General features: G+C 37.6%; 1 protein-coding gene across 2 annotated transcripts in view; it reads left to right on the top strand.

Moving 5' to 3' along the window:
• The window catches only part of LOC106060888 (uncharacterized), a 41,057-nt gene extending 14,299 nt beyond the window's left edge, over positions 1 to 26,758 (top strand). Inside the window, exons 1-3 of one of the 2 annotated variants that reach the window (XM_056015955.1) lie at positions 16,008 to 16,351; positions 20,442 to 20,972; positions 21,988 to 26,758. In XM_056015955.1, coding sequence (XP_055871930.1) covers positions 20,617 to 20,972; positions 21,988 to 23,857 — 2,226 coding nt within the window. In that variant the 5' untranslated portion in view covers positions 16,008 to 16,351; positions 20,442 to 20,616 and the 3' untranslated portion in view covers positions 23,858 to 26,758. Of the gene's footprint in view, positions 1 to 16,007; positions 16,352 to 20,441; positions 20,973 to 21,987 lie in introns of those variants that run through there. The other variant, XM_056015954.1, reaches the window with a different exon arrangement.

The raw sequence follows: 26,758 nt of genomic DNA, 5'->3' as shown, positions 1-26,758 counted from the left end.
AGACCAAATATTTATTTGCCTGTAGTCTATTTAAGTTTTCTTTGCTATCTACCGCAGTGGCTCTCCTTTTTGGTTCGAAATTGGAACCCTACTGCCTTTGTTAGAGATCTCCAGCCGTTTCTCTCGGAGACTATTTGTATTGCGGTCATGCCATCGTATACCCATGATGGAATGATGACACCGTAGATGATTGCGTTCGAGAATTCTAGGTTTCTTTCTGTGTTGGGAATGTTCATATATGGTAGAAAAACTATAAATATCAAGCGTTGTGGTGTATCTGGTGTACAAAATAAAATGGTGTCTATAAACTTTGTCTATTGAAATGTATATTGTAATGTTTTGTGTGCACATTATTAGAACCGCTGGATCCAATTATCTGAGCTCTTCTGCTTGTAGCACAAAATCATTTCAATATGGAGGAAGTTTTTAGACCTTGACTCTAGGGGTCAGACTTATTTCAATATGGAGGAAGTATTTAGACCTTGACTCTAGGGGTCAGACTTATTTCAATATGGAGGAAGTTTTTAGACTTTGACTCTAGGGGTCAGACTTATTTCAATATGGAGGAAGTATTTAGACTTTGACTCTAGGGGTCAGACTTATTTCAATATGGAGGAAGTATTTAGACTTTGACTCTAGGGGTCAGACTTATTTCAATATGGAGGAAGCATTTAGACTTTGACTCTAGGGGTCAGACTTATTTCAATATGTAGGAAGTATTTAGACTTTGACTCTAGGGGTCAGACTTATTTCAATATGGAGGAAGTATTTAGACTTTGACTCTGGGGGTCAGACTTATTTCAATATGGAGGAAGCATTTAGACTTTGACTCTAGGGGTCAGACTTATTTCAATATGGAGGAAGTATTTAGACTTTGACTCTAGGGGTCAGACTTATTTCAATATGGAGGAAGCATTTAGACTTTGACTCTAGGGGTCAGACTTATTTCAATATGGAGGAAGTATTTAGACTTTGACTCTAGGACTGAGACTTATTTCAATATGGAGGAAGTATTTAGACCTTGACTCTAGGGGTCAGACTTATTTCAATATGGAGGAAGTATTTAGACTTTGACTCTGGGACTTATTTCAATATGGAGGAAGTATTTAGACTTTGACTCTAGGACTTATTTCAATATGGAGGAAGCATTTAGACTTTGACTCTAGGGGTCAGACTTATTTCAATATGGAGGAAGTTTTTAGACCTTGACTCTAGGGGTCAGACTTATTTCAATATGGAGGAAGTATTTAGACTTTGACTCTGGGGGTCAGACTTATTTCAATATGGAGGAAGTTTTTAGACCTTGACTCTAGGGGTCAGACTTATTTCAATATGGAGGAAGTATTTAGACTTTGACTCTAGGGGTCAGACTTATTTCAATATGGAGGAAGTATTTAGACTTTGACTCTAGGGGTCAGACTTATTTCAATATGGAGGAAGTATTAAGATCTTGACTCTAGGACTGAGACTTATTTCAATATGGAGGAAGTATTTAGACTTTGACTCTAGGGGTCAGACTTATTTCAATATGGAGGAAGCATTTAGACTTTGACTCTAGGACTGAGACTTATTTCAATATGGAGGAAGTATTTAGACCTTGACTCTAGGGGTCAGACTTATTTCAATATGGAGGAAGTATTTAGACTTTGACTCTAGGGGTCAGACTTATTTCAATATGGAGGAAGTATTAAGATCTTGACTCTAGGACTGAGACTTATTTCAATATGGAGGAAGTTTTTAGACTTTGACTCTAGGGGTCAGACTTATTTCAATATGGAGGAAGTATTTAGACTTTGACTCTAGGGGTCAGACTTATTTCAATATGGAGGAAGCATTTAGACCTTGACTCTATGGGTCAGACTTATTTCAATATGGAGGAAGTATTTAGACTTTGACTCTAGGGGTCAGACTTATTTCAATATGGAGGAAGTATTTAGACCTTGACTCTAGGGGTCAGACTTATTTCAATATGGAGGAAGTATTTAGACTTTGACTCTAGGGGTCAGACTTATTTCAATATGGAGGAAGTATTTAGACCTTGACTCTAGGGGTCAGACTTATTTCAATATGGAGGAAGTATTTAGACCTTGACTCTAGGACTCAGACTTATTTCAATATGGAGGAAGTATTTAGACCTTGACTCTAGGACTAAGACTTATTTCAATATGGAGGAAGTATTTAGACTTTGACTCTAGGGGTCAGACTTATTTCAATATGGAGGAAGCATTTAGACTTTGACTCTAGGGGTCAGACTTATTTCAATATGGAGGAAGTATTTAGACTTTGACTCTAGGACTCAGACTTATTTCAATATGGAGGAAGTATTTAGACCTTGACTCTAGGGGTCAGACTTATTTCAATATGGAGGAAGTATTTAGACCTTGACTCTAGGGGTCAGACTTATTTCAATATGGAGGAAGTATTTAGACTTTGACTCTGGGACTTATTTCAATATGGAGGAAGTATTTAGACTTTGACTCTAGGACTTATTTCAATATGGAGGAAGCATTTAGACTTTGACTCTAGGGGTCAGACTTATTTCAATATGGAGGAAGTTTTTAGACCTTGACTCTAGGGGTCAGACTTATTTCAATATGGAGGAAGTATTTAGACTTTGACTCTAGGGGTCAGACTTATTTCAATATGGAGGAAGTATTTAGACTTTGACTCTAGGACTTATTTCAATATGGAGGAAGCATTTAGACTTTGACTCTAGGGGTCAGACTTATTTCAATATGGAGGAAGTTTTTAGACCTTGACTCTAGGGGTCAGACTTATTTCAATATGGAGGAAGTATTTAGACTTTGACTCTAGGGGTCAGACTTATTTCAATATGGAGGAAGTATTTAGACTTTGACTCTAGGGGTCAGACTTATTTCAATATGGAGGAAGCATTTAGACCTTGACTCTAGTCTAGGGGTCAGACTTATTTCAATATGGAGGAAGTATTTAGACTTTGACTCTAGGGGTCAGACTTATTTCAATATGGAGGAAGTATTTAGACCTTGACTCTAGGGGTCAGACTTATTTCAATATGGAGGAAGTATTTAGACTTTGACTCTAGGGGTCAGACTTATTTCAATATGGAGGAAGTATTTAGACCTTGACTCTAGGGGTCAGACTTATTTCAATATGGAGGAAGTATTTAGACCTTGACTCTAGGACTCAGACTTATTTCAATATGGAGGAAGTATTTAGACCTTGACTCTAGGACTAAGACTTATTTCAATATGGAGGAAGTATTTAGACTTTGACTCTAGGACTGAGACTTATTTCAATATGGAGGAAGTATTTAGACCTTGACTCTAGGACTGAGACTTATTTCAATATGGAGGAAGTATTTAGACTCTAGGACTCAGACTTATTTCAAAACGGACAACTGACTATAACTAATACAGGAGATTTGATACGAAGATCCACTGTTACGCATTGAGATATTGTCAAAATTAGAGATCAATTCTTTTGTATCTATTTGGGATTAGTGACGTTCAGTCTAGCGTCCTTGACATTGTATAGTTTCTTCTATAGTACCCATATCTCGGGGGCCCGGTGGCAGTGGTTAAGCGCTTCGCTTCCGAACCTGGGGTCTTGGGTTCGAATCTCTCTGAATACTGGGATTTTAAAGTTCGGGACCTTAGGGCGCCTCTGAGTCCACCCAACTCTAATGGGTACCTGACTTTAGTTGGGAAAGTAAAGGCGGTTGTCTTTGTGTCTTTGTGCTGGCCACATGACACCCTGCTCGTTAACCGTTGGCCAAAGAAAAAGATGACCATAACATCATTTGCCCTATATGGTCTGAAAGGGGAACAATTTTTTTTTTTACCCATCTCAGATTTATATAGGAATGGCTTGGAGAATCGCTGCTAGGTAGACACTGATCTTTGTCGGCAGACGGAACGATTTATTCCGCCACACTCTGGTGTTGCATGGTGAATTCTTAACGACCGTGAATAATAAACGCATCAGCGGCGTGATCGTGGTATCACGGCTATATCTGTGTCCTTGACCTTAACGAGGGGATGTTGTGGTCTAAGCAGCTCTTGCAAGAAGTTCAGGTCTAAAATCTTTGTCTGAAAATATCGCTTTTAAGAAATTGTCTCTTAACATCACTGTCTTTTCAATTTGTTGTCGTTGCTATGACGACCTGGACAACATTAAGTAAGTTGTGTCAACGTCCGACATCTTCCAGTTACCTTGCTCGTTTTCTGCTCTCTCCAAAGCTATTTATGCCGTCCACAAAACTTAACGTACATGGTCCTAGACCAGCGGTTCTCAACCTATTATTCTCGGCGACCCCTTTTTACAATCCCCCACTCTGCCGCGACCCCCACCCACACAGCAATTGAAGAATAGACAATAACAATCCATATTTTTGATGGTCTTAGGCGACCCCTGGCAAATCGTCAATCGACCCCCAAGGGGGTCGCGACCCACAGGCTGTCCTAGACAATCTATTTTGGGGAAAAAAAAACGTATTAGAAATGTAGCCCAGCGGTTTTAGATACATGTTTTATGTATTTATATAGAATAACTTTTTCATTTTTTAATCATAGTAATTTAGTGAAATTAGTACAATATATTAACTATTCTGTCTTCGTATTTCTTTTAACCAAAGTTTCTAGTACCTTTGAATATTCCAATGATTCAGAATTTTTGTATTCGACCCTACGTGCCCCCTCCTTTTAGGCAGCCAAGCTAAGTTTGCCGGCTTGCCATGTCCTGCATTTCGAGCTGCAGAGTTACCCTCTCCTAAGCCCACGGCACGAATTCATCTTTGTAAAAATAGTGCCGTTCAATTAAGATTAATTAATTAAGTATCGGGAAGGGCCGATACTGAAGTCTGAGAGAACTTCCAGGCACATGTAGTGCACATACATGTTTTTTAAATTCCTTATTGTCGCCTGATTGACGTGGGCCTGATGACGAAAACGTGGTCATCTGAACAACAGCACGGCGCTCTGTTCTGACTCTGAATAAGAATAAAAGATATGCTTTTCAGATGTTCAGTATGTAGACCAAGCTCTTAAAACTGCGCAGATCTAAATCAATTAGCGTTGTTCTCGTTCTCACCATGTTATAAACAATTCTCACCGAATAAATGAAGAGCATCAAGTCGGCTGACAAACGGGCTTTGTAACCCATCTGTGTCTTCCCCACCCCTCTCCCTGGCCCCCTTTTATTTCAAGTCAACAGAATCACGGATGATAATGATTAATCTCTTTGACACTCACACACTGCGTGAATCCAGGGAGGGATTCCGTTAATCATCGCTCTCAGCGGTGATTCATTTCTCGATCCCGTAGAGCACATTTTGTATCTATAGAAGATGTAGGCGCTCGCGTGGACTTGAACAGAGCGAGGCTTAATCCAGGGGGGTTGTTCGGGATGTTCTCCGGCTCTAGAAACATCACTTTAATCCTGGAGCTAACGTGGAAACACGTAAATGTCTTGAGAACGTTTAATCTCGCCGGCTTTCAATATGTTCCAAGCTTCGACCATTGCAGCATTCAATTATAGTTCCGTTTACAGAATTGTTCTATTTCCATTTCGCAATTAAGGAAGAAGATGCAAGGAGAAGAGAAATGTGTGGGGGCGGGTTAGGGATTTTTTCGGCTTCTTTTGACTTTGTTATTTCAGTTTTGTCAATTATTTGTTATTTCAGTTTTGTCGATTATTTGTTATTTCAGTTTTGTCAATTATTTGTTATTTCAGTTTTGTCAATTATTTGTTATTTCAGTTTTGTCAATTATTTGTTATTTCAGTTTTGTCAATTATTTGTTATTTCAGTTTTGTCAATTATTTGTTATTTCAGTTTTGTCAATTATTTGTTATTTCAGTTTTGTCAATTATTTGTTATTTCAGTTTTGTCAATTATTTGTTATTTCAGTTTTGTCAATTATTTGTTCTAATAAGGCTTGTCTTATCAAGACAAAATATAAGAGATCTATTTTAGACTCTTTATAAGATAGGGAAATAATAATTATGGCCAGAATTAAAGCCATGAGAAGGGATTGAGCGCTCCTCTGTCGAATAAATATTTTGTTTAGAGAGAATCTCATATTAAAAAATTGTGTGTATAAAACACTGGATGCAGTTCTTCTTTCAGCGTGGCACGTCGGACATCCACGATCCAGAAATTCCGAATGCACTAATGAAGATGGCGAAGGCCGGTCCCTGCGCAGTCAATCTCAGTTGATGCCGAAATTATCGTGAAACCAATAAATCAGAAGCCAATTGTAATGAACATAATGTCATATCGCTGGCACTCAAACAGATATCCACAGTTGCAGCGAACACCATTGGCCAGTCACGCCCCTGACCAGAGTACCATCGAGAATAGTTCATTTAACCACCCCCACCTCTCCGCAGCGTTCATATTCGTGTCTATTTATGGTAAGGCTCCTCTCTCCACCCACCGCCACATACACACACGCGTTAATCCAAGATTTCAGAAGCCTCCGGTTATGTGGGAGGGGTTACGTAAGTAAGAACACTGTTAGAGAGTAAAAATATTTATCTATGAAATAAATTTCAGGAAAATGTGTACAATAATAAATGTTGTGGGGGGCGTTATGCATAATTTAATGAGTCAATGTGAAGGAAGTGCCGGATCTGTTAGACTTGCATGTAAAAAAAAAAAAGTAAATTACTCCTGCTAAACATACATTTTGCCTCTTACAATTGAGTCAGTCGGTCACTGGAAACCAAGTTATCATATACCAACAGGTTGTGACGTTGCAGGTCAGTGTTCCTGCCTTCTCTAACTATTGGTCTCGGTTTGATTCTTCGTATTAAATAACAACTTTTCATGACAAACAAAATAATAATAATAAAAAAATAGAAATAAACTCGCAAGTGGCCCTTGTGGGTCCGATGTTGGTAAAGAATGTAAAGTCTAAAGACTGTTAGCACAACAAACATGCAGATGAAAGTAAACCACAATAGCGCTTGTCTTCGTGTCCGGAGATTAAGGAGCGCAGTATTTCACAAGGCTGCGCAGGCCTAGCTGTAACCTACTTTATTTTGCCACATCCAGCGAAGACAGAAATCCGTTGATTTAAGTTACTCGTTTCGCTGCCTACTTCTGTCCTCAGGCAGATTTGAAAATGAAAATGTCACGTGACCTATCATAGTAGGAAGTAGCAGGAAATGTTCATGGATGGATATAATCAAATATCATCAATCAACTCTAAATAATCTCGTTCCCTCTAAACCAGCGGTTCTCAACCTTTTAGGCTCAGCGACCCCTTTTTACAACCCCCCCTACTCTGCCACGACCCCCCCTCCCCCGCACATACATACAGCAACAGAAGAATAGACAATAACAATCCGTTTTTTCGATGGTCTTCCGCAACCCCTGGCAAATCGTCAATCGACCCCCAAGGGGGGTCGCGACCCACAGGTTGAGAACCCCTGCTCTAAACACTTGCTACAGGGCCTGCCTCGCACCGTGCCTATATCTTTTTACTTCCAATATGTGCTGGAGACGACACAAAGGTGACCCTACAATGTGCCGCCCACACATCTCTAGAAGCTTTTGTATATAGCTGACAAGTGCCGTTAAAAAGAAATTGAGTTAAGTGGTTGAGTATTCGACTGCCAACGCGAGATTATTGGGTTTGAATCCTTGTGAAGATATTGTAATGTTTGAACTTTGGGATTGGTGTTCAGGAATGAAGTCTTCAATAATATAACAAACATGTAAGAATTTATTTTTTTTTACAGGAAATTTACTAGAAAATTTGTGGTTAATCAAAACATGTACACCTTAATAAATGCAGAAAGTTTTTTCTTGTGTGTTTCATAGCTAACAGTTACAATTAGAATCGAAGATAATAAATTAACTCAAATGTACGAATTTATGAGCACTACGAGGGGGGGGGGGGTTGTATAAATAAAACAGACTCGTGTGTCACGCTGTGACTTAAATATTTATGAGATATTGACTCTAATAGGAAGTGGGTATAGGTTACTTGGCGACCTGAGAGAGTTGACGGACAGCGCGTCCAGACCGATGTCCAGTTTGGCATAATTTATTGCCACAAGATGACTGCTTAGGTTTGGCGGGAAGCCGGACTATTCGCACTAACGACAGTACCGCCTAGGCATAGTGTCCAAGTGATGTTTTTACAAAGGCTTTAATGATACAAGTATGTTCACTTCGGCTTCAACTTGGTGGGGGAAGTACTAATTGTAACCGTAAATAAATTACCGAATTTCATCAATTAATACAAAACTAAAATCAATTTAAAATTCATATAGATACTGCAAAATAAGTAATTAGTTCTTTGTTTCGGTTCTTTGCCGTCCAATAATTGAGATTGAACACGATGAAGCCACACCCTGAACATCGTCTGCTCTATAGATCGCAAGGTCTGGAAGGAAATACTCATTTCTAATAGCCTAACAATACACTTCAAGACAATATTCATCTGTATATTGATTGTTATATCGACAAGTCACTATATAGTAAATATATACCCGCACTTATGACTATACCATTAACAAGTATAAACCATAAAGGTATGATACTATAACCTACACCAGTGTTTCCAAAACAATAAACTAAACGAAACACTTTGCACATTCTGAGTATTTAGCTGAACACCTTGCTTAGTTTTTTTTAGAGAAATTAATTCACATGGTGGCCTACTAGTTAATGGGCGTAGCCAAGATTTTTTTTCGATGGTGGGGTTTGTCTCTCCCCCCCCCTTTCGCGAAAAAGACATTTATGTATGTGTGTGTGTACATAATTAATCTTTATTACATTCTTTCGGAAGACGTTTATTGTGCCCTAGAATAGATTCTTCCTTGAGTTAGTGAAAAAATTGTAGACTCCATGCCCTTGCCAGCAAGGTGGTCTGGGGGAGCGCTGGGAGCTCCCCTGCACTATTTCCGGCATTGAAAGCAAAAAAAAAAATGCATATTCTGAGGTATCTACAGTGCATTATCCTGCTATTAAAAATTTTTTATTTCAAAAACCTAATGTGCTATTCTTACTGACTTAGATCCTCCCGCGCCGATCGGCGCACTTGGCGGCAAGCTGTTTCCACAAAAATCTGTCACTGGCAATGTCTGAAGCCTCTTCCTACCTGCTCTAAGAACCTCCATGAATGTGTGGAGCCAAGTTGTACTAGGATGTTATCGCAACTCTTATTATGCGTAATTCATTTTGTCGGAGAACATGTCCCGCAAACCTCATGCGACGCTCTGTCACAACCTTACTAAGGGGTTGACTACCAGTTCGGCATAAAATTTTCTTGATTCAGACCCGATCTCTATAACCGACTCCTAAAATCTGTCTGAGCCATCTTTGTTGAGCCACATTTAGTGTTTTTCAATTTCGACAGATGACTACTCACTACACTTTATTAATGTAGCACAGCCACTGGTAGAAATGTGTAACCTCTCTTGACTACGCTCATAGAATTTGGTGACTGTAGTTTGCTTTAAAATAATATTGAAGAGAGAGGTTTTCAACCTCAAAACTCTCTGTAGGGGGATTTTAAACTCAAAACCATCTGGAGGGGTTTTAAACTTTTAAAAAGCCATCTGGAGAAGGGGTGTTTAACCCCCCCCCCCCAAATCGGCTTCGCTACGCTCATAGAATTTTAGTGTTAATTTGCTTTTTTATATTGAACCCCATTTGGCTACGCTCATAGCATTTTGAGAGTGTAATTTTCTTTTTTTTTTATATTGAAGAGGTATTTTTTTTTAGCTTCAAACCCGCTGAAGATGGTTTAAACTCAAAACCCTTTGGCTACGCTCATAGATTTTAGAGTGTGTAATTTGCTTTTTTTTTTAAATATTGAAGAGGTATTTTTTTAGCTTCAAACCCCGCTGAAGGAGGGTTTAAACTCAAAACCCATTTGGCTACTTTCATAGCATTTTGAGTGCGTAATTTGCTTTTTTTTAAATATTGAAGTGAAGCGGTATTTTTTAGCTTCAAACCCCGCTGAAGGAGGGTTTAGACTCAAAACCCCTTTGGCTACGCTCATAGAATTTTGAGTGTGTAATTTGCTTTTTTTATATTGAAGATGGGGTTATATCGTAAATTTTGGAGGGGGGTTTAAAATCAAAATCTTCCTAGTGTGCTCTTGGAATTTGGGGATTGTCGTTTGCATTTTTTTTTGTTTTGCTTTATAGCAAAGGGAGATTCAAATGCAAAACCCCCTTGGTAGGGGGTTTTAAACTCAAAACCCCTTGGCTGCGCTGGGGCAAGTGATGGTTTAGTATTAAAATCGCACCTAAAATAAACAAAATCAAAGCAAAAATTAGTCACTAAATTCCGACACCCCCCCCCCCCGGGCTAAGCAAAGTTTGAGAAACACTGGCCTACACTAAAAAAAAAGATATACGTCAGACGTTGATGAAGTAATCCTTTCCTGTGAAAGTAGAATTTCTAGTTCTTATAAAGATACTTGAGTATCTGCATTTAGATACTTCAATCATTACAAAGCCAACCATTAACAATTTACTGCGTAAGATGTTATATTGATGGGTAACTGGGAAGAGGAATGTTTTCCCTTTGGTTGTTCATACATCATACTTCCCTCCTTTTACTGACCCCCCCCCACCCTCGTGCCACCATAACAATCTTTAAGTCACGTCCAAAAGTTACTGCTCACTTCCATTACGGCTAGGTCATGTGACAAGGCGGTCAGGTCAACTACTGAACTTCCTGTCCCACAACATCTCATGGCGATAAGTCAGGGAAACATTGATCTATGAAGTTCAAAGTTCAAGAGTTCATTAGAACTTTTGTTGTTTTTTAAAACGAGCTACGAGTTTTTTTTTTTGTTTTTTTTTCAAACACAAGATCCACATATGTTCTTAGTTCTCAGATGTTACAAACACAAGATCCGCATATATTCTCAGATGTTACAAACACAATACCCACATATGTTCTCAGATGTTACAAACACAATATCCACATATGTTCTCAGATGTTACAAACACAATATCCACACATGTTTTCAGATGTTACAAACACAATATCCACATATGTTTTCAGATGTTACAAACACAATATTCACATATGTTTTCAGATGTTACAAACACAATATCCACATATGTACTCTGATGTTACAAACACAATTTTCACATATGTTCTCAGATGTTACAAACACAAGATCCACATATGTTCTCAGATGTTACAAACACAATATTCACATATGTACTCTGATGTTACAAACACAATATTCACATATGTACTCTGATGTTACAAACACAATATTCACATATGTACTCTGATGTTACAAACACAATATCCACATATGTACTCTGATGTTACAAACACAATATCCACATATGTACTCTGATGTTACAAACACAATATCCACATATGTTCTCAGATGTTACAAACACTAGATCCACATATGTTCTCAGATGTTACAAACACAATATTCACATATGTACTCTGATGTTACAAACACAATATTCACATATGTACTCTGATGTTACAAACACAATATCCACATATGTTCTCTGATGTTACAAACACAATATCCACATATGTTTTCAGATGTTACAAACACAATATTCACATATGTACTCTGATGTTACAAACACAATATCCACATATGTACTCTGATGTTACAAACACAATATCCACATATGTTCTCTGATGTTACAAACACAATATCCACATATGTTTCTCAGATGTTACAAACACAATATCCACATATGTTCTCTGATGTTACAAACACAAGATCCGCATATATTCTCAGATGTTACAAACACAATACCCACATATGTTCTCAGATGTTACAAACACAATATCCACATATGTTCTCAGATGTTACAAACACAATATCCACACATGTTTTCAGATGTTACAAACACAATATCCACATATGTTCTCAGATGTTACAAACACAATATCCACATATGTTCTCAGATGTTACAAACACAATATCCACATATGTTTTCAGATGTTACAAACACAATATTCACATATGTTTTCAGATGTTACAAACACAATATCCACATATGTACTCTGATGTTACAAACACAATTTTCACATATGTTCTCAGATGTTACAAACACAAGATCCACATATGTTCTCAGATGTTACAAACACAATATTCACATATGTACTCTGATGTTACAAACACAATATTCACATATGTACTCTGATGTTACAAACACAATATTCACATATGTACTCTGATGTTACAAACACAATATCCACATATGTACTCTGATGTTACAAACACAATATCCACATATGTACTCTGATGTTACAAACACAATATCCACATATGTTCTCAGATGTTACAAACACAAGATCCACATATGTTCTCAGATGTTACAAACACAATATTCACATATGTACTCTGATGTTACAAACACAATATTCACATATGTACTCTGATGTTACAAACACAATATCCACATATGTTCTCTGATGTTACAAACACAATATCCACATATGTTTTCAGATGTTACAAACACAATATTCACATATGTACTCTGATGTTACAAACACAATATCCACATATGTTCTCTGATGTTACAAACACAATATCCACATATGTTTCTCAGATGTTACAAACACAATATCCACATATGTTCTCTGATGTTACAAACACAATATCCACATATGTTCTCTGATGTTACAAACACAATATCCACATATGTTCTCAGATGTTACAAACACAAGATCCACATATGTTCTCTGATGTTACAAACACAATATCCACATATGTTCTCAGATGTTACAAACACAAGATCCACATATGTTCTCAGATGTTACAAACACAATATCCACATATGTTCTCTGATGTTACAAACACAAGATCCACATATGTTCTCTGATGTTACAAACACAAGATCCACATATGTTCTCAGATGTTACAAACACAAGATCCACATATGTTCTCAGATGTTACAAACACAAGATCCACATATGTTTTCAGATGTTACAAACACAAGATCCACATATGTTCTCAGATGTTACAAACACAAGATCCACATATGTTCTCAGATATTAAAAAGAAAAATGAAAAAAATCATGGCTGTAAAGCTCTTTATTGTTTTGCGTGTTCGGATGTTTCTTCAAAATTGAAAAGTGTTACACTCTGGCCCAAACATCCCGCAGGACGGTCGGGGGATCTCTGTGGGCAGTGTTTGAACCCAAAACCATGGAGACGACACTCCAGAGGGCATACCACAAGACCATGCAGCACTTAGTGCAATAAACACAAGAAAAAGTTTACATTAGTTCTGTTTATTTTATTAGAATGACACTCTGAAAAGCGTCATGACTGTCAGAAATTTATTCTCGATTCTTTCAGGCCCCCCTTTTTTTAAAGATCAAAGTGTTTCATTACATCGACCAAAGTCGGCTGAGCAATTAACCCTTCGCCTAATTATTTATAATTGCGAACATGTGAAAAAAATTCAAACAAAATGGGTTAAAAAATTATTTCCAAAGGTCTTTTATCTTATCTTATAAATTACCGACGTTTCTTCTAATTTACGCCCTAAACGTATCTATGTGTTAATCTAGTGGTGCATGTTAATTAGAGACTCAATTCTGCTACGTCATTTTTTTCTGTATGATTCAGGCAACCTTTTCTATGAGTATATAGTATGTATACAGTGTTTGTGAGTGTGTCTCATACTCTCGTTTGACATGCAATATGTCTCGCACTTTTAAAACAAATATTGATTCTTTGATTAAGAAGCTCACCACATCAATCATTTTTAGACCAGTTTTAATGTTGACAAAGCTTATATTCATTCACTCCGTCTGTCCGTCTGTCTGGGTGGAGTCTTTGACACGTTATTTCTCCCACTTCCCATTCTCGGATCAAGTTGAAACTTTGCACTATTATTCGTTGCCGACGACACACATGGATTAAGCAAAAACCAGTCGTAATTAATTTTGTTTTCTATAGTATAGCTAAGGGGAGACAGGCCTTGTATAAAGAATTAGGTCCTTCGCTAAATATTTTAAACTAATATTAAACTATAAAGCCTTCTATTTTGTTAAGTATTTGAGTAGCTCAGTGGCTAACATGTCGGTCTTTCATCGCGGAGGCACGAGTTTCAATTTAGACTCGTGCAACTTTTTAAAAATTTAAATTGCTTTTGAAAAGGAAACCTTCTCCCTGAAACTGAACATCGGGACAAGTTGTTTTTTTTTGTCCAAAAAATAAAAATAAATACATTTAAAAATTTATGAAAAAAAAAATTAAATTTTAAAAAGTAATAAATAAACAGAAAAGAAGTTACTTCTTAAGATCAGTTATTCATGATTTTCATCTTTATTCTCACAATCTAACACGTTTGCACGTTGCATATACATATCAAAACATATTTTTAAAAAAAACAATGTAATAGAAAGTTTGTATGATTGAACAGTTATACGTGTAATAAGTAAGTTCTCCTTTCAGACCTATCGATCTATAGGGAAGATGATGTAAAGGTCATCTGTTTCTGTGGGCCACGGTTAACGAGGGTGCTATGTGGCCAGCACAACGACCAACCGCCTTTACTTTTTCATCAACTAATGTCAGGTACTCTTTAGACCTGGTTCGACAAAGAGGTGCCCAAAGATACCGAAATTAAAAATCCCAGTCTTCACCAAAATCCATCGGTTCGGAAGCCACCTCGGATCCTGGTCTAGTAGATCTACATTAGTGTCATTACGTCCTAAGTGTACACATTGTTTCTATAATTGTTTAAAAATGCATGCCTCTGTTGCGTGGACTGATTAATGAACTCAAATAAGTAAACTTGGTTGAGTGGAAGATTAGTGAAGCATTTTATTTTTGGGTTGACACGACCTGACGATGACCCCCGTGAGGTAACTGGATCACACTCCTGTTCATGAGCAGCACGCGACGCGAGTTTCTGGGCATTTGGGTGTAGTTCTGTGACACGGGCTCATATAGCACGACCACTTCCGGTCTGAGCTCACAACAGGCGGAGAAAAATTATACTTGCAGATTGGAAATATATATACACACAGGATCAGAAATACAGAAATAACTTGATTCATAATTTGGTCAATGGATCTGGATTATATAAATGTGTGTGTGTTCTTCTTTTATTTTGTTTAATTACGATTGATTAAGGAAGCAAGTTGGCTCGACCAGTCAGTGAAATAGATGAACGAAATTAATATGCGTAATCCATAATAAGGGAGGGAACCATTTCGTTGTCAAAGTATTTACCGATCTAGTAACTGGTCCAATATTTATTAAGTACATACACATACAGAATAGAATATACCTGGACATATGTCTTTAAATCTATCTCTATTTTTTCCCCAGCATCCCTCATTTCCCAAGCTCTGTATCACGTGGGGTGTCTATAGTTGTAGCTCCACCTCTTCACGTGCTAGAAGTCGGCTGTTAGCCTTGTCAGACTTAACTCTTTTTCTCCTAATCGACGATACCATCGTTGATTTGACCTCATTAAATTAAGTTAATGTTTAATTTTATAAACTTGACTTTCTTTGTGTTATATAAAAAAGAGCATGCTTTTCCCTTTAATTCTAGACCAAATAAAACATTTTCTGATAACAAACGACAAAACTATTGAAGCTTAATCATAACAGTGGTAGTGAAATAGTAATGAACAAAAAGAAGAATTCCTTCGAAACGTGGAAAAATAATTACGGAGAGAAAGAATCAAATATTGTTTGATTAAGGAGACACTCCTGAGCTTAGATTTGATTGCCTAGACATAAGTATATCGTCCTATCCACTTGAACAAGCTGTTTAGGATTCAATGAATACAGGGCGCTGTACAACACTTTCTTTAACTATTGACTGACTCTTCTACTGTTCCCTCTTTCTCTTTGTTTTCATTCATTTTTATTGTCAAAATCTATTTTATTTCCTTTTTAGAATTAAAAAAAAATAAATTCTTTAGAATATTTGCTCTTTGACCTAGTAATTTACATAATTCAGTCGGGCCAATCAGAACATTTGACCTAATTACGCGTAATCTCTTTGCGCTTCTTAGAGTAATCGCCTATACATTATAGTCCGTGAGAATATCAAATATTGTTCCAGAAATAAACCGTGTGAAATAACTTATCATGTCTAAATTCTGATAATTGTTTTAAAAAAAAAGTGCTAGTTGTGATAATATCATTAGCCATAGACTCTTTGCTAAGCAAACTAATTAGTCATTTAATTAATTTAATCGCACGAGAAAAAAAATTCGTTTATTATGTACACATATATGTATATATATATGATTAAGTCCTTATGGCTGTTGTAAAACAAATATGGGACTCCATAATTCAAGTACCGTTAAGGTTGTATTAGACCTGATGCAATGTTAGCTATCTAGAAACTTTGCATTCCGTTGTGTTTTAGTCTATATCTAGGTAAGATTTGTTTTCTTTACATGTCTTCTTCGCTAGACCACCGACCTGCCACGTCGCAACTTATTGGACACCATTAGCGCGTTGCCTTGTCAAACAGACACATGACGTGTCAACGAGCTGTTGGTCTCCTCAGCCCAAGGGTTGTGACGTGGCAACTAGCTGTTGGTCTTCGCTGCCCTCAGGTTGCGACGTGTCCACATGACACCAGGGGTGGACTGGCTATATGGGCATTCAGGCAAATGCCCGGTGGGCCGGTACCTTAATGGCCGGTAGGCCACCGAAAGGGCCGCATGGATGCCACTATGACACGTATTAAATTGTTAAAGGTTTTGTAATATTCTCTTCTAAAAGTGACCCTTTGAACGTCGTGTAAAGAAATCTTTCACACACTCTACAGTGTAATACTTATTTAATCTAAGACATTTTCCGAAATAATGTAATATCTTACAGCCGTAGACAGTGCTACTAGTAGGCTTCGTCCCTTTAGGGCCGACACGTTTAGCGATTAAAAAGCAACATATGGCCTACATTTCTTATAAAGACATTGAGCATGAGTACAGTTATCGATACATTATCATACTTAACAACAATTTTGAGGACAGATAGACATAGAATTGGATGCCCATCATATTATACAGGCCTACAGTTTTGGGGTCGGATTGTATAGAAGTGCCTGGGCCGATTTTGACATCCAGTCCGCCCCTGCATGACACCGTGCTGGTGAACCATTGGCCAAATAAACAGATGACCTTTACATCATGTAACCCTAGATCGCAAAGTCTGAAAGGGAGTACTTTACTTTACTCAACTTCACAACATCATGTACGAGCTGCCATATTGAGACATTTAACGCGCCGTCTCTCTTTTTTTCTTTTTTTTTTTGGTCCTACAAGTTTTATTTCTCTTTGTCATTCATCGAAGTTTTTAGTTCACTGCCCTTAACTCGAGACCTAGATAAAAGTACTTCCTCTAATGGCTTTGCACTTTGACTGGCCACCAGAACTTAACGATTTTGGTTCGTTTCTATCACGTGGTCTGGCACTGGCTATGGGTAAAAATTTAATAGACTAAAGAGAAACATGATAATCTCCTGTGACTCTACTGCTCAATATAGGAACCATGAACAGAGAGCTTTAAGATTCAATCAGTATAAAGGGTAATATTGGTGCATTTTGAGTCATCTTAATCTACACGCCTGTTACAGTAATATAAAGGTCTTTAATTTTAAGATATATACTTTATTAGCGGCCCCCGTTAGGGGTAAAGCCGCTATTAGGTTTGTGCAAAATGTCCGTCTGTCCGTCAGTCACACTCAGATCTCGAAAACTAGAAGAGAAATGAAAAATATTATTTCATCATGCGATGCGGCTTGAAAAGGTTAGGTGCAACATCTACTTTTGGTTTTCTAAAAGCAAACCGTTTAAATTTATAAAATTAATTATGCAAGCGATTTTTTTCATAAAAATACACCAATTCGAAAACAATTACGTAAATGTAAGGGAGGCTATGTTACAATACCAGGTATGTTTTAAAATCTAGCCATTCTTAATATTAAGTTCCGATTTTTTAAGGAAAAGAACTTCCTAACACCAAAATATGGTATAAGAATCTCTACGCAAGGCTATGGTACATCTAATTTTCATACGAGACCATTCCAAAAATTTAATTAACGGTATTGGATTTATCTAGAATTCTCCTTTTCTCTCACTATATATACAAACATTAGGAACAATCTATTATAGATACTTAAAATTATTGCAATGTTTCATAAACTGAATTAAAGGTTAATCAAATTTTGAATAGCTTTTAGTTGTTTTTTTTTATATTAACATGACGGACAGACAGACTGACAGACAAAACGCACAAAAAATGCGGACAGAAGTACCAGCTCCTACCTCATCCTCGTGAAAAAAAAAAGGAAATGTTCTTTTCAATTTGACTGCCATTAGCGATGCGTTTAAAACACACCACACACGCGGACAAATATCGGCATATAAATTAAGGAAAGGCGCTTTCATTTCATTCAAAGTAGAGATTGACTAGTCTTAGCTATTCCATCTGCAGTCTCTTGATCATCACGTGAAGCCCAGGCTGTGATTACTGACTCAAGAAATAGCAGGCTCTGGTTGTTAAGTGACTTCTTTCATTGGTAAAACAACAACACACAAACCACAAACCTTGCCTTCATTAGTTGACTTCTTTAAAAACGTTAACCCAGTTTCGTTTCTCTATCAGTGTGTGCGCGTGCTTTTAATGGGAAGTGATACAAAGAAGCTATTTTTAGAACCAATGGTGAGTTAAAATGATTAACCAACTAGACAGCGGAAACGAAACAAACAAGAACACAATATTTTTCGATTTCTCGAAAAGGAAACAGGAAGAAATAGTCGTTATAAGATTGAAAAAGTCGGTTCAGTTTTTATATTGTTCTCTCTTGTTTTTAGTTTCGAGGTTTAGAGTTGAGGTGGTTTGATTTTTTTTTAGTAATTTCCTTTAAAAGTCTTCAAAAAAATCATTACACATAAGAAGTGTACAACTTAGAGGTCTAGGCCTTACTTTCGATTTGAAATTACAATTTTCCCTATATAGTCATCTTACAGTCCCTGGTGTGAGCCGCGCATCGGCTTAATATTTTCTTACACGTAAGTTCTAACATAAGTCAATGGCCGGATCTGGCCCTCGGGTCTTAGTTGTAAAAGTTGGGTGCAAGAGAATACATCTATTGCGAACACTAGAGTCTACAAGTATTCGAACTCAGGCGCTTGCTCCGACAACCAATCACTTTACCACTCGGTCACCCAAGTTAAAATTAAAAGTGAAGATTTTTTTTTTTTAATTTTACAAAACTTATATCAACTTACTCTGTCTGTTTGTCTGTCTGGTAAAAAGTGTGTACTCGTTATTTCTCCCACATCCATTCTCGTATCAAGTTGAAACTTTGCAAAAGTTTTCTTTGGTATAGACAAGACATGAATCAATAAAAAAAAGTAACCAATTAGTCCATTATTATGCTTGATACCAACAAGGCAAACTAATCCTTCAGTATTCACAGATATGGATAAATTTGTTGGGCTTAGTACACTAAAATCATCGTGAACGCTATTTCTCCCTCACCCATTCTCCGATTAAGTTGATACTTTAAACAATTATGTATTGTACCTAACAATTCATTATTTTGTTTGATATCTAATAAGGTAAATAACTTATTGATAGATATAGTTGTCTAGGGCGGAGTTCTTCCTCTTTTGATAAGTTGTTTTTTTAAGGATTTTTTTTTTTTTTTAGATTATGCTTGTTAGATTTTGGGCTTATATTTTATGAGCTTGTGTTTACACAACCTTTCGCATTTCTGTATTTTTGTATTCACAGTCAAATCGATTTCCCCATAATACTTTAAGGCAGATCCATATTTGTGGGGTTAGACTGACTATTGAAATTGGATGGATCTCTTTCTTCGTGTAACTTTTGGCTATGTTTTAACGTGTAACCAACCCAATAGCCAATATCTTGCCCTTTAATCGATTTTCATATATGCACTCATTAAAAAAGGCATAAAAAGGGGCCGCCACCATTTCGATTTTGAATGCTGACAGGTTTATTTTGACTTATCTCACTTTTACTCAGTAAAGTTTTAGGACGATCTGTAGTGTGTGAAAAAAAAAACAACGTCGTGGATTGTTTACTTCTGTCTTCAATGTGTGTGGCCAAGTTTGAATTAAGAAATGTTTTGTTGGAAAAGCCATAGCTTTTTGTATGTTCTTGGCTCATTTTTTAACTATGTAAAATACATAATCTGCTAACATGTGCAATAACTTGTTGGCAAGGTAAGGTGGCATTTAAATTGTTGCGCTGCTGGTCCCGTCTTTAAAAAAAAGCGTCAAACACCATACGCACAAACCTACCATATTGGATTGAATTTTTATAATGAAGATTGTGGACTGTTGTTGTTTTCAATTATAATACAAGTATACATGTGACCATTTCAATTTTCCAATTAGAATTGTTCAAGCAGTCTTCGTCTTTGTTTTAGTTTTAGAAATTTACATATTTCCTAGAATTAGGCAAACCATTTCTCTTTAATACATTTCAGATCTTTTGGAGGATGAGATTGGACCAGTAAGATGACCGTACACAATTCTGAAATGACTCCTTCTACTCTACATAAACTCACAATAATAATTGTCGAGAAAGGATAATAGAAAGAGAGAGAGAGAGAGAGAGAGAGAATACAGAAACGGAAGGGCGCTAGAGAGGACGATAGAAATATGAGAATAGACGGAAAGCCTCTTCAGGACAGCATGGCTTCAGGCGCAAACCGATCAAACCTGGACCCCGCCACATGGAACATCACCCTCTTGATGGAGCTCAACGACGCCATGTTTGAACGCCTGGCACCCGCCATCGCCTTCTTCGTGGTTTTAATGCTGGTGGGTGTCGTTGGGAACCTGGTCGTTTGCTACATCTTCATCAAGAAGCTCCGCAAGTCGACGCAGAACTTCCTGCTGCTGTGCCTGGGTGTATTTGACCTACTTAGCACCGTGGTGGGCGTGCCTTCAGAGATCTATGACATGAGGCACTATTACCTGTATGATTCCTCGCCTTGGGCCTGCAAGTGGATGAGGTAGGAGTTGTTTTTTTTTATCAAATATATTCCTTCCAATAGCTTTATAATTTGCATTACTGAGGAAAAGCAGAATCCTCGAATAAATTCTGAATTCGTCTTTTTTTTCCTCCCCCGGTTTGGGAGATGGAAAGGGAAAAAAGTTGAGATCTAGTCATGCATGTTAATCAATGACTTAAACTCTGCTAAGTCGTTGGTTTTCTTGGCTGATTCAGGCAACCCATTCCATTCTCTAAGGGAAGAAGGAGCGTTTGTTTTAGTCTGTGTAACTGGTCAACCATGGTGTAACTGGTCAACCATGATCATCATTATAATGTCACAATTTAATAATTCCTTTGCACACAAATCTGTTTCTGTGGCCCACGGTTAACGAGGGTGTCATGTGGCCAGCACAACGGCCTTTCTTTCCCCCAACTAATGCCAGCTACCCATTAGAGCTTGGTAGACTCAGGCGCACTATTGATTTCGAAAGACTTTTACTGTACATGTTTAATATTTGTTCCAAAGCTTCTATCAACTCACTTTGTCTGTCTGGTACAATGTTTGTACACGTTATTTCTCCCACACCCATTATTTATTGTACCTAACAAAACATGAATCCATCAAAAATTTTACCAGTTTGTTAATTCATTATTGGTTTTTAATTATTTTGTTTGGTATCGATCAAAGGAAATTAATGCTTCTTATTGAGAGATGTGGTTATATATGTCGAGTTATTCCACTTATTACATTTTGTACGAGTTATATCTCCCATTCTCGGATCTGAAATTTTGCTAATTATTCATATTTAATTTCACTACGTGAATCAATAAAGCAAACAATTAGTGGTAATTAATTAATTATGTTTTATATAGATAAAATGGAGCTTATTCATACAGTATTGAGGTGTACAGTAGTGCTCATTCGGTTCTCCCACTTAGAAACGCTTTGTTTTTGTTTTTAAGATTTCATTTTTAGTTTTACTTCTTTGAATATATTTGTTAACATTTTTATTTCGCTTTTTTTTTCTCTTCAGATTTCTGACCACACTTCCTTCTATCGCCTCCATCTTGGTCCTGATGGTCATCGCAGTTGACCGCTATCGGAAAGTTTGCAGGCCGCTTCATTTTCAGATTCGGGTCTCTTGGGTGAGAAAAGGCATCGTTGTCATTTTAATTGTGTCCCTCGTGTTTTCGCTACCCGCTCTCTACATCTACGGCCTGAGGACCTTTGAGACCCCTATCAAGAATGTTTACGGCCACGACTGCTCGGTGGCCGACTTCTTCATGGACAAGTCTTACCCAATCATCTACGAGGGGATACTGGCCTTCCTCTTCGCCTTCTTCACTTTTGTGCTCGTGGTGCTGTACATCCGGATTTGGACGGAGACGAGGCGGCACCGAGCGTACATGCGCACCCATGCCTCGATGGGGGCCGTGCGGATGGACGACAGCTTCTACACGTCCTCGACCAACTACGACTCATCTAGCGACAACATCGCCGACAACGTCTCCAATTCCTCCAGGAGAGCGTCCGGCTCGTCCGTTCACAAAAAGAGCTTCCTGCGGGGACATATTGGAAGACCAAGGACTAGATCCAGAAACAGGACCGGCATTTATAAACAGGCTGACCAGCCTAGAAGTCCAGTGGAAGGTCAAGTCGAGCCGGATTGTCACAAATCTTTACTCAGAACTGACGTGGACGGTTCTGTCGGGGATGACCTTGACTCTGCAACGTGTGACAATGGGCCTTACGTGAAACAAAATTTTGGTCGAGGTCTGCGTCAGAATGGTTTAATAAATCCAACAAGACGCGGCTCTACTAAAACCCAGAAAGAAACTGAACTCTGCGATCAAAATCCAAGTTTCAAAAGCACGAGTGAAGACGAAGCAGCAGCAGATGTGACCTTGACCCCCATTAAAGAAGGTGTCAGCCTAGATTCACAGCCAGTCTCACGTAGGCGGCGGAGCGAATCGCGCGCTAACTCACGTGAACCCGAAGAACCAACCAATGCATCAACATCAAACAGACGCTCCAGTTCTGACCAACCCAAACGCAAAGATTATTCAGAAACGGGTGTTGGGCAAGATGGCGATTCCTGTTTCACCGGAAGTAATTACCAGCCGGAAACAAATTCAAATGACTCGAGATTAGCAGAACATACCAAACAGAGCAGAGGTTCTCAAATAGAGAGAAACAGCTTTGCAGAGGATACTTGTAATACGGACAATGTCAGTGACGATATACACAAGGCACAGAAAGTTAAAAGCCAAGATGGCTTAAGACCGAATCGTGTTTCTTTTTATAAATACTTACAGCAAATGAATGACTCTGGCAGCATCGACAACGAGGAAGAGGATGAATCGAGGCATTCCATGCTTGGTGGTGACCCATATAGGCAGCGGGACAATTCCATTCGCCCGAACGGAAGCGTTGCAAGCTTTATCTCGCTCTCCCAGGGGATGCCTCTCAAGTCGGACCAGTTGAAGAGATTTAGCAAGTCCACCCAGTCCCTGACGGCCAAGCGGGTGAAGAAGGCGCTCAGAGCATCCCGAACCACCGTCATCGCTTCGGTCATCACCCTGGGCTTCGTCCTGAGCTACCTGCCTCACCTGATCCTGGTCATCCTGCGTTCGGCCCTGGTGGACTTCGAGCACCACCTGAACCACGCGGAGCTCCTCTTCTACAACATCTTCGTGCGCTCCTACTTCGTGAACAACGTCATCAACATCTTCGTCTACGGCTCCATGAACCTGGAGTTCAGGACCCAGATCCTCAAGATATGGGCGCTCTGCCGAAAACGCCGCGAGAAGCCGGAAGCACCCGTCAGCAACTTGCGTAGGAACACCGCCGCATCTGGAAACGTAGACATTCCTAACGGCTCAGCGAAAGAAAGTCGGTGCTAAAACAATACATCTTTAGAGTGATCGTATTTTTGATTTCCAAACAGCCGAAGCTTTAACTATCAAGAAGGGACTTCAAGTAACATTTGGCCAGATTTTTTCTGACCGCATTGAAGCTGAAATAAACGATCCTATTGTTTCCCTTGTTAAAGTCGAAGTCATTAGACTGATTTCAAATTTCCAATGGCGACAGTAATTTATGACAGAACTGTTTTCCCGCTCTTCTTCTGTGGTACAGAAAGTGTTGCAATTTATATTCAGTTTGGAGCTGCTGAAGGATCTAGTCGCTTATACTCTTACTTTTCTGTGAGTTCAACCTTCTGTTTCTTTTACATGGAAACAAAGACTTTGGTTTATGTATGTGTTGTTTCCAATAACAAAATACACATACATCTACTGCGTTCACTTGCCACTTGGTTAACTTATTGGGTTCATATCTTTTGATATTTACATATACACACACACATTTGTCAGAAAGTTTATCCTCCGGCATTTGTTGCATTTATCTAATTATTTTCTTTTTTTTTTTTTTGTAACGTAGCAGATGCAAATTATCTATTTTGATTATCTTTTTTTTTTAAGAAATGTAATAAATATAGACACTTATTCGTGTCAGTGAGACAAAGTATTGAGAGAAAGTACGGTATCTAAGAAAACAATATTAAAGAAAAAGATCTAAAATATTACATAGATAGATAGATATAGATAAATAGATAGATTAGATTACATTTTAAATCTAATTAGATGATTAATTAATTCATTGATTAATATATCGGAATCGATAGGATGAGTGCATTGATAGATTGATTGCTAAGTTTTTGTAGATAGTTTGATACGAGACTTGAGATCATTACAAAATAAACACTGATATTTACAATTATTATTGATAAATCTTCCATTTCCCAATGATTAAAGCAATTTCTCTTCTCTTCTATTTGTTATTTGTGACTGGCGTATTTTGTATTTAACCAATACATTGAGTCATATTATTTGTAGACTTTCATTTTTCAGCCGGGAATAACTTGAACATGTTTAAACAAAGTGACTGTCTTATTGTGTTGCAATCTTTATTGCTTTTTTTTATTTATTTATTAGATCTATATGCTTGTACATTTGTCAAGCCAGATTTATATTTTATTGTATTGAAGAATAATGTATACAAGACTTTTTAAAATTTGTTATTTTATTTTTGCCTCCGCCTTTAGTTTACAAAGTTACAATGTCTATGATCCATTTAAATATACATTAACATTGTTACGTATGGTCAATTACTTCAGCCAATGTAAAGACAAAAATCCAAGTTATGATATTTATTTCCTATGTGGCGTTGCGAAGGTCTTCTGTATATTACATTATTATTATTATTATTTTGTATAACGTATTTCAGGGGTCGGCAACCGGTGTAACTTTGGATTGAGGGACCATGGCTTTTCAGGTCAAAAGTTGGCAGCTGTCTATCCGGAACTTCTTGGCTTAGTGGGCCACAAAAAGTTTATTTAAAAAAAAAATAGTATGTGTGTGTACTGGGTGTAAAAGTAGGTGAGTACATGTATGCCTTCATATATTTTTTTAAATATTTAGTAGATTTCCATCGAAGCCATATTTTATTATTGTATTCAATGTCAAGGTCTGTCACGTGTTGTACGTGTCAAGGTTTCAAGAGATGGGTTTGAAAACTCTAAAAAGGGGAAGACAAGCTTCAATCGGGGTCGACAAATCGGCCTTTTCTGTTCATAAGTTTAAAGCTTCATGTTAAGTCTACTGTTTGTGAATTATCGAATTAGGATTGGTAATGAGTATTATTACTTAATTCGTTAAGAAAATTGTGTTATTTCTTAACCAAAACAATTATCCTCGGCTAAAATTCGAACACGAGTTATCAGATTTAAATGTCTGAAATGACCAAGACGAGTATCAACTACTCACTTCCATTGTTACAGGGGCTGAACAATTCTTCGTTTTTTTATGACGTCATTCTGCCGTGCAGCAGTGACAGTGGTTTGATTTAATTGTGTGTCATACTCTATACAATCTATAGCATCGTTTAGCATTAGATAGCATTATCCCTGTTCAAAACTGCAAGCAACTTCTTCCAAGCAATACTACAACATTTCATAGCAGTGCGTTCGCTTGCAATAAAGATCCTAAGCAGTATAGGAATATATTTTTTTACTATTTTTGGTTAGAGTGTCTCATTGTTAATTAGTAAAACCATCTAACTACATGTCTGCAAACTGTTTTGAAAGAAGCATTTTTTTCCCGAGGTTCGTCTTGCCACATGCTGTGGACCAAATGCGTCCCGCGTATTGCCGATCCCTGATTTTATTGTATCGGGGTGTGTGAGGCATTTTATATTTTGTTAACTTGGATCTCTGCTCATACAGCTTCTTAGAACTACTTTTTCGTTCAAAACTACGTCAAAGCAGGACTTATTCACGCGCAACCAGAAAAGGCAGTTATGATGAAATACTTGTTACATTATGGTTATATTCACCTTTGTCGTCACCTATATACAATCAATGACAATCAATGTAAAATTAATCATTCTTTTCACAATATGCATGTATTTCCAGAAAACCAAAAGCTTAATCAGGACTTTATATCTGTCATATCATGCTTGGTGAGATTTAAGTATTGTGAGGTATTCAAAAGTGTTACATTCTAATGACCTATGGTTACTAGCTTACCGGCCAAAGGTTACTAGTTTTCCGGTATTAAGTGAAGCATTTGTTGGTCAGAGGTAATCACGGCATGTGACTAATGTCGAGCGGTAAATAGCTTTAACTTTTTTTGTGTTTTAGTCCAAAGACTGTGATGACAAATTATACATACATTTGTACCTGTTGATTGCTGTCCAAAGTTTGTTTTAGAAATACATGATTAAAAGTTTGCGCTATTTTTGAC

Source organism: Biomphalaria glabrata, chromosome 17 (assembly GCF_947242115.1).
Source record: "Biomphalaria glabrata chromosome 17, xgBioGlab47.1, whole genome shotgun sequence".
Lineage (NCBI taxonomy): Eukaryota > Metazoa > Mollusca > Gastropoda > Planorbidae > Biomphalaria > Biomphalaria glabrata.
The sequence above is the reverse complement of the archived record's forward strand: the minus strand, read 5'-3'. Positions and strand labels throughout refer to the sequence as shown.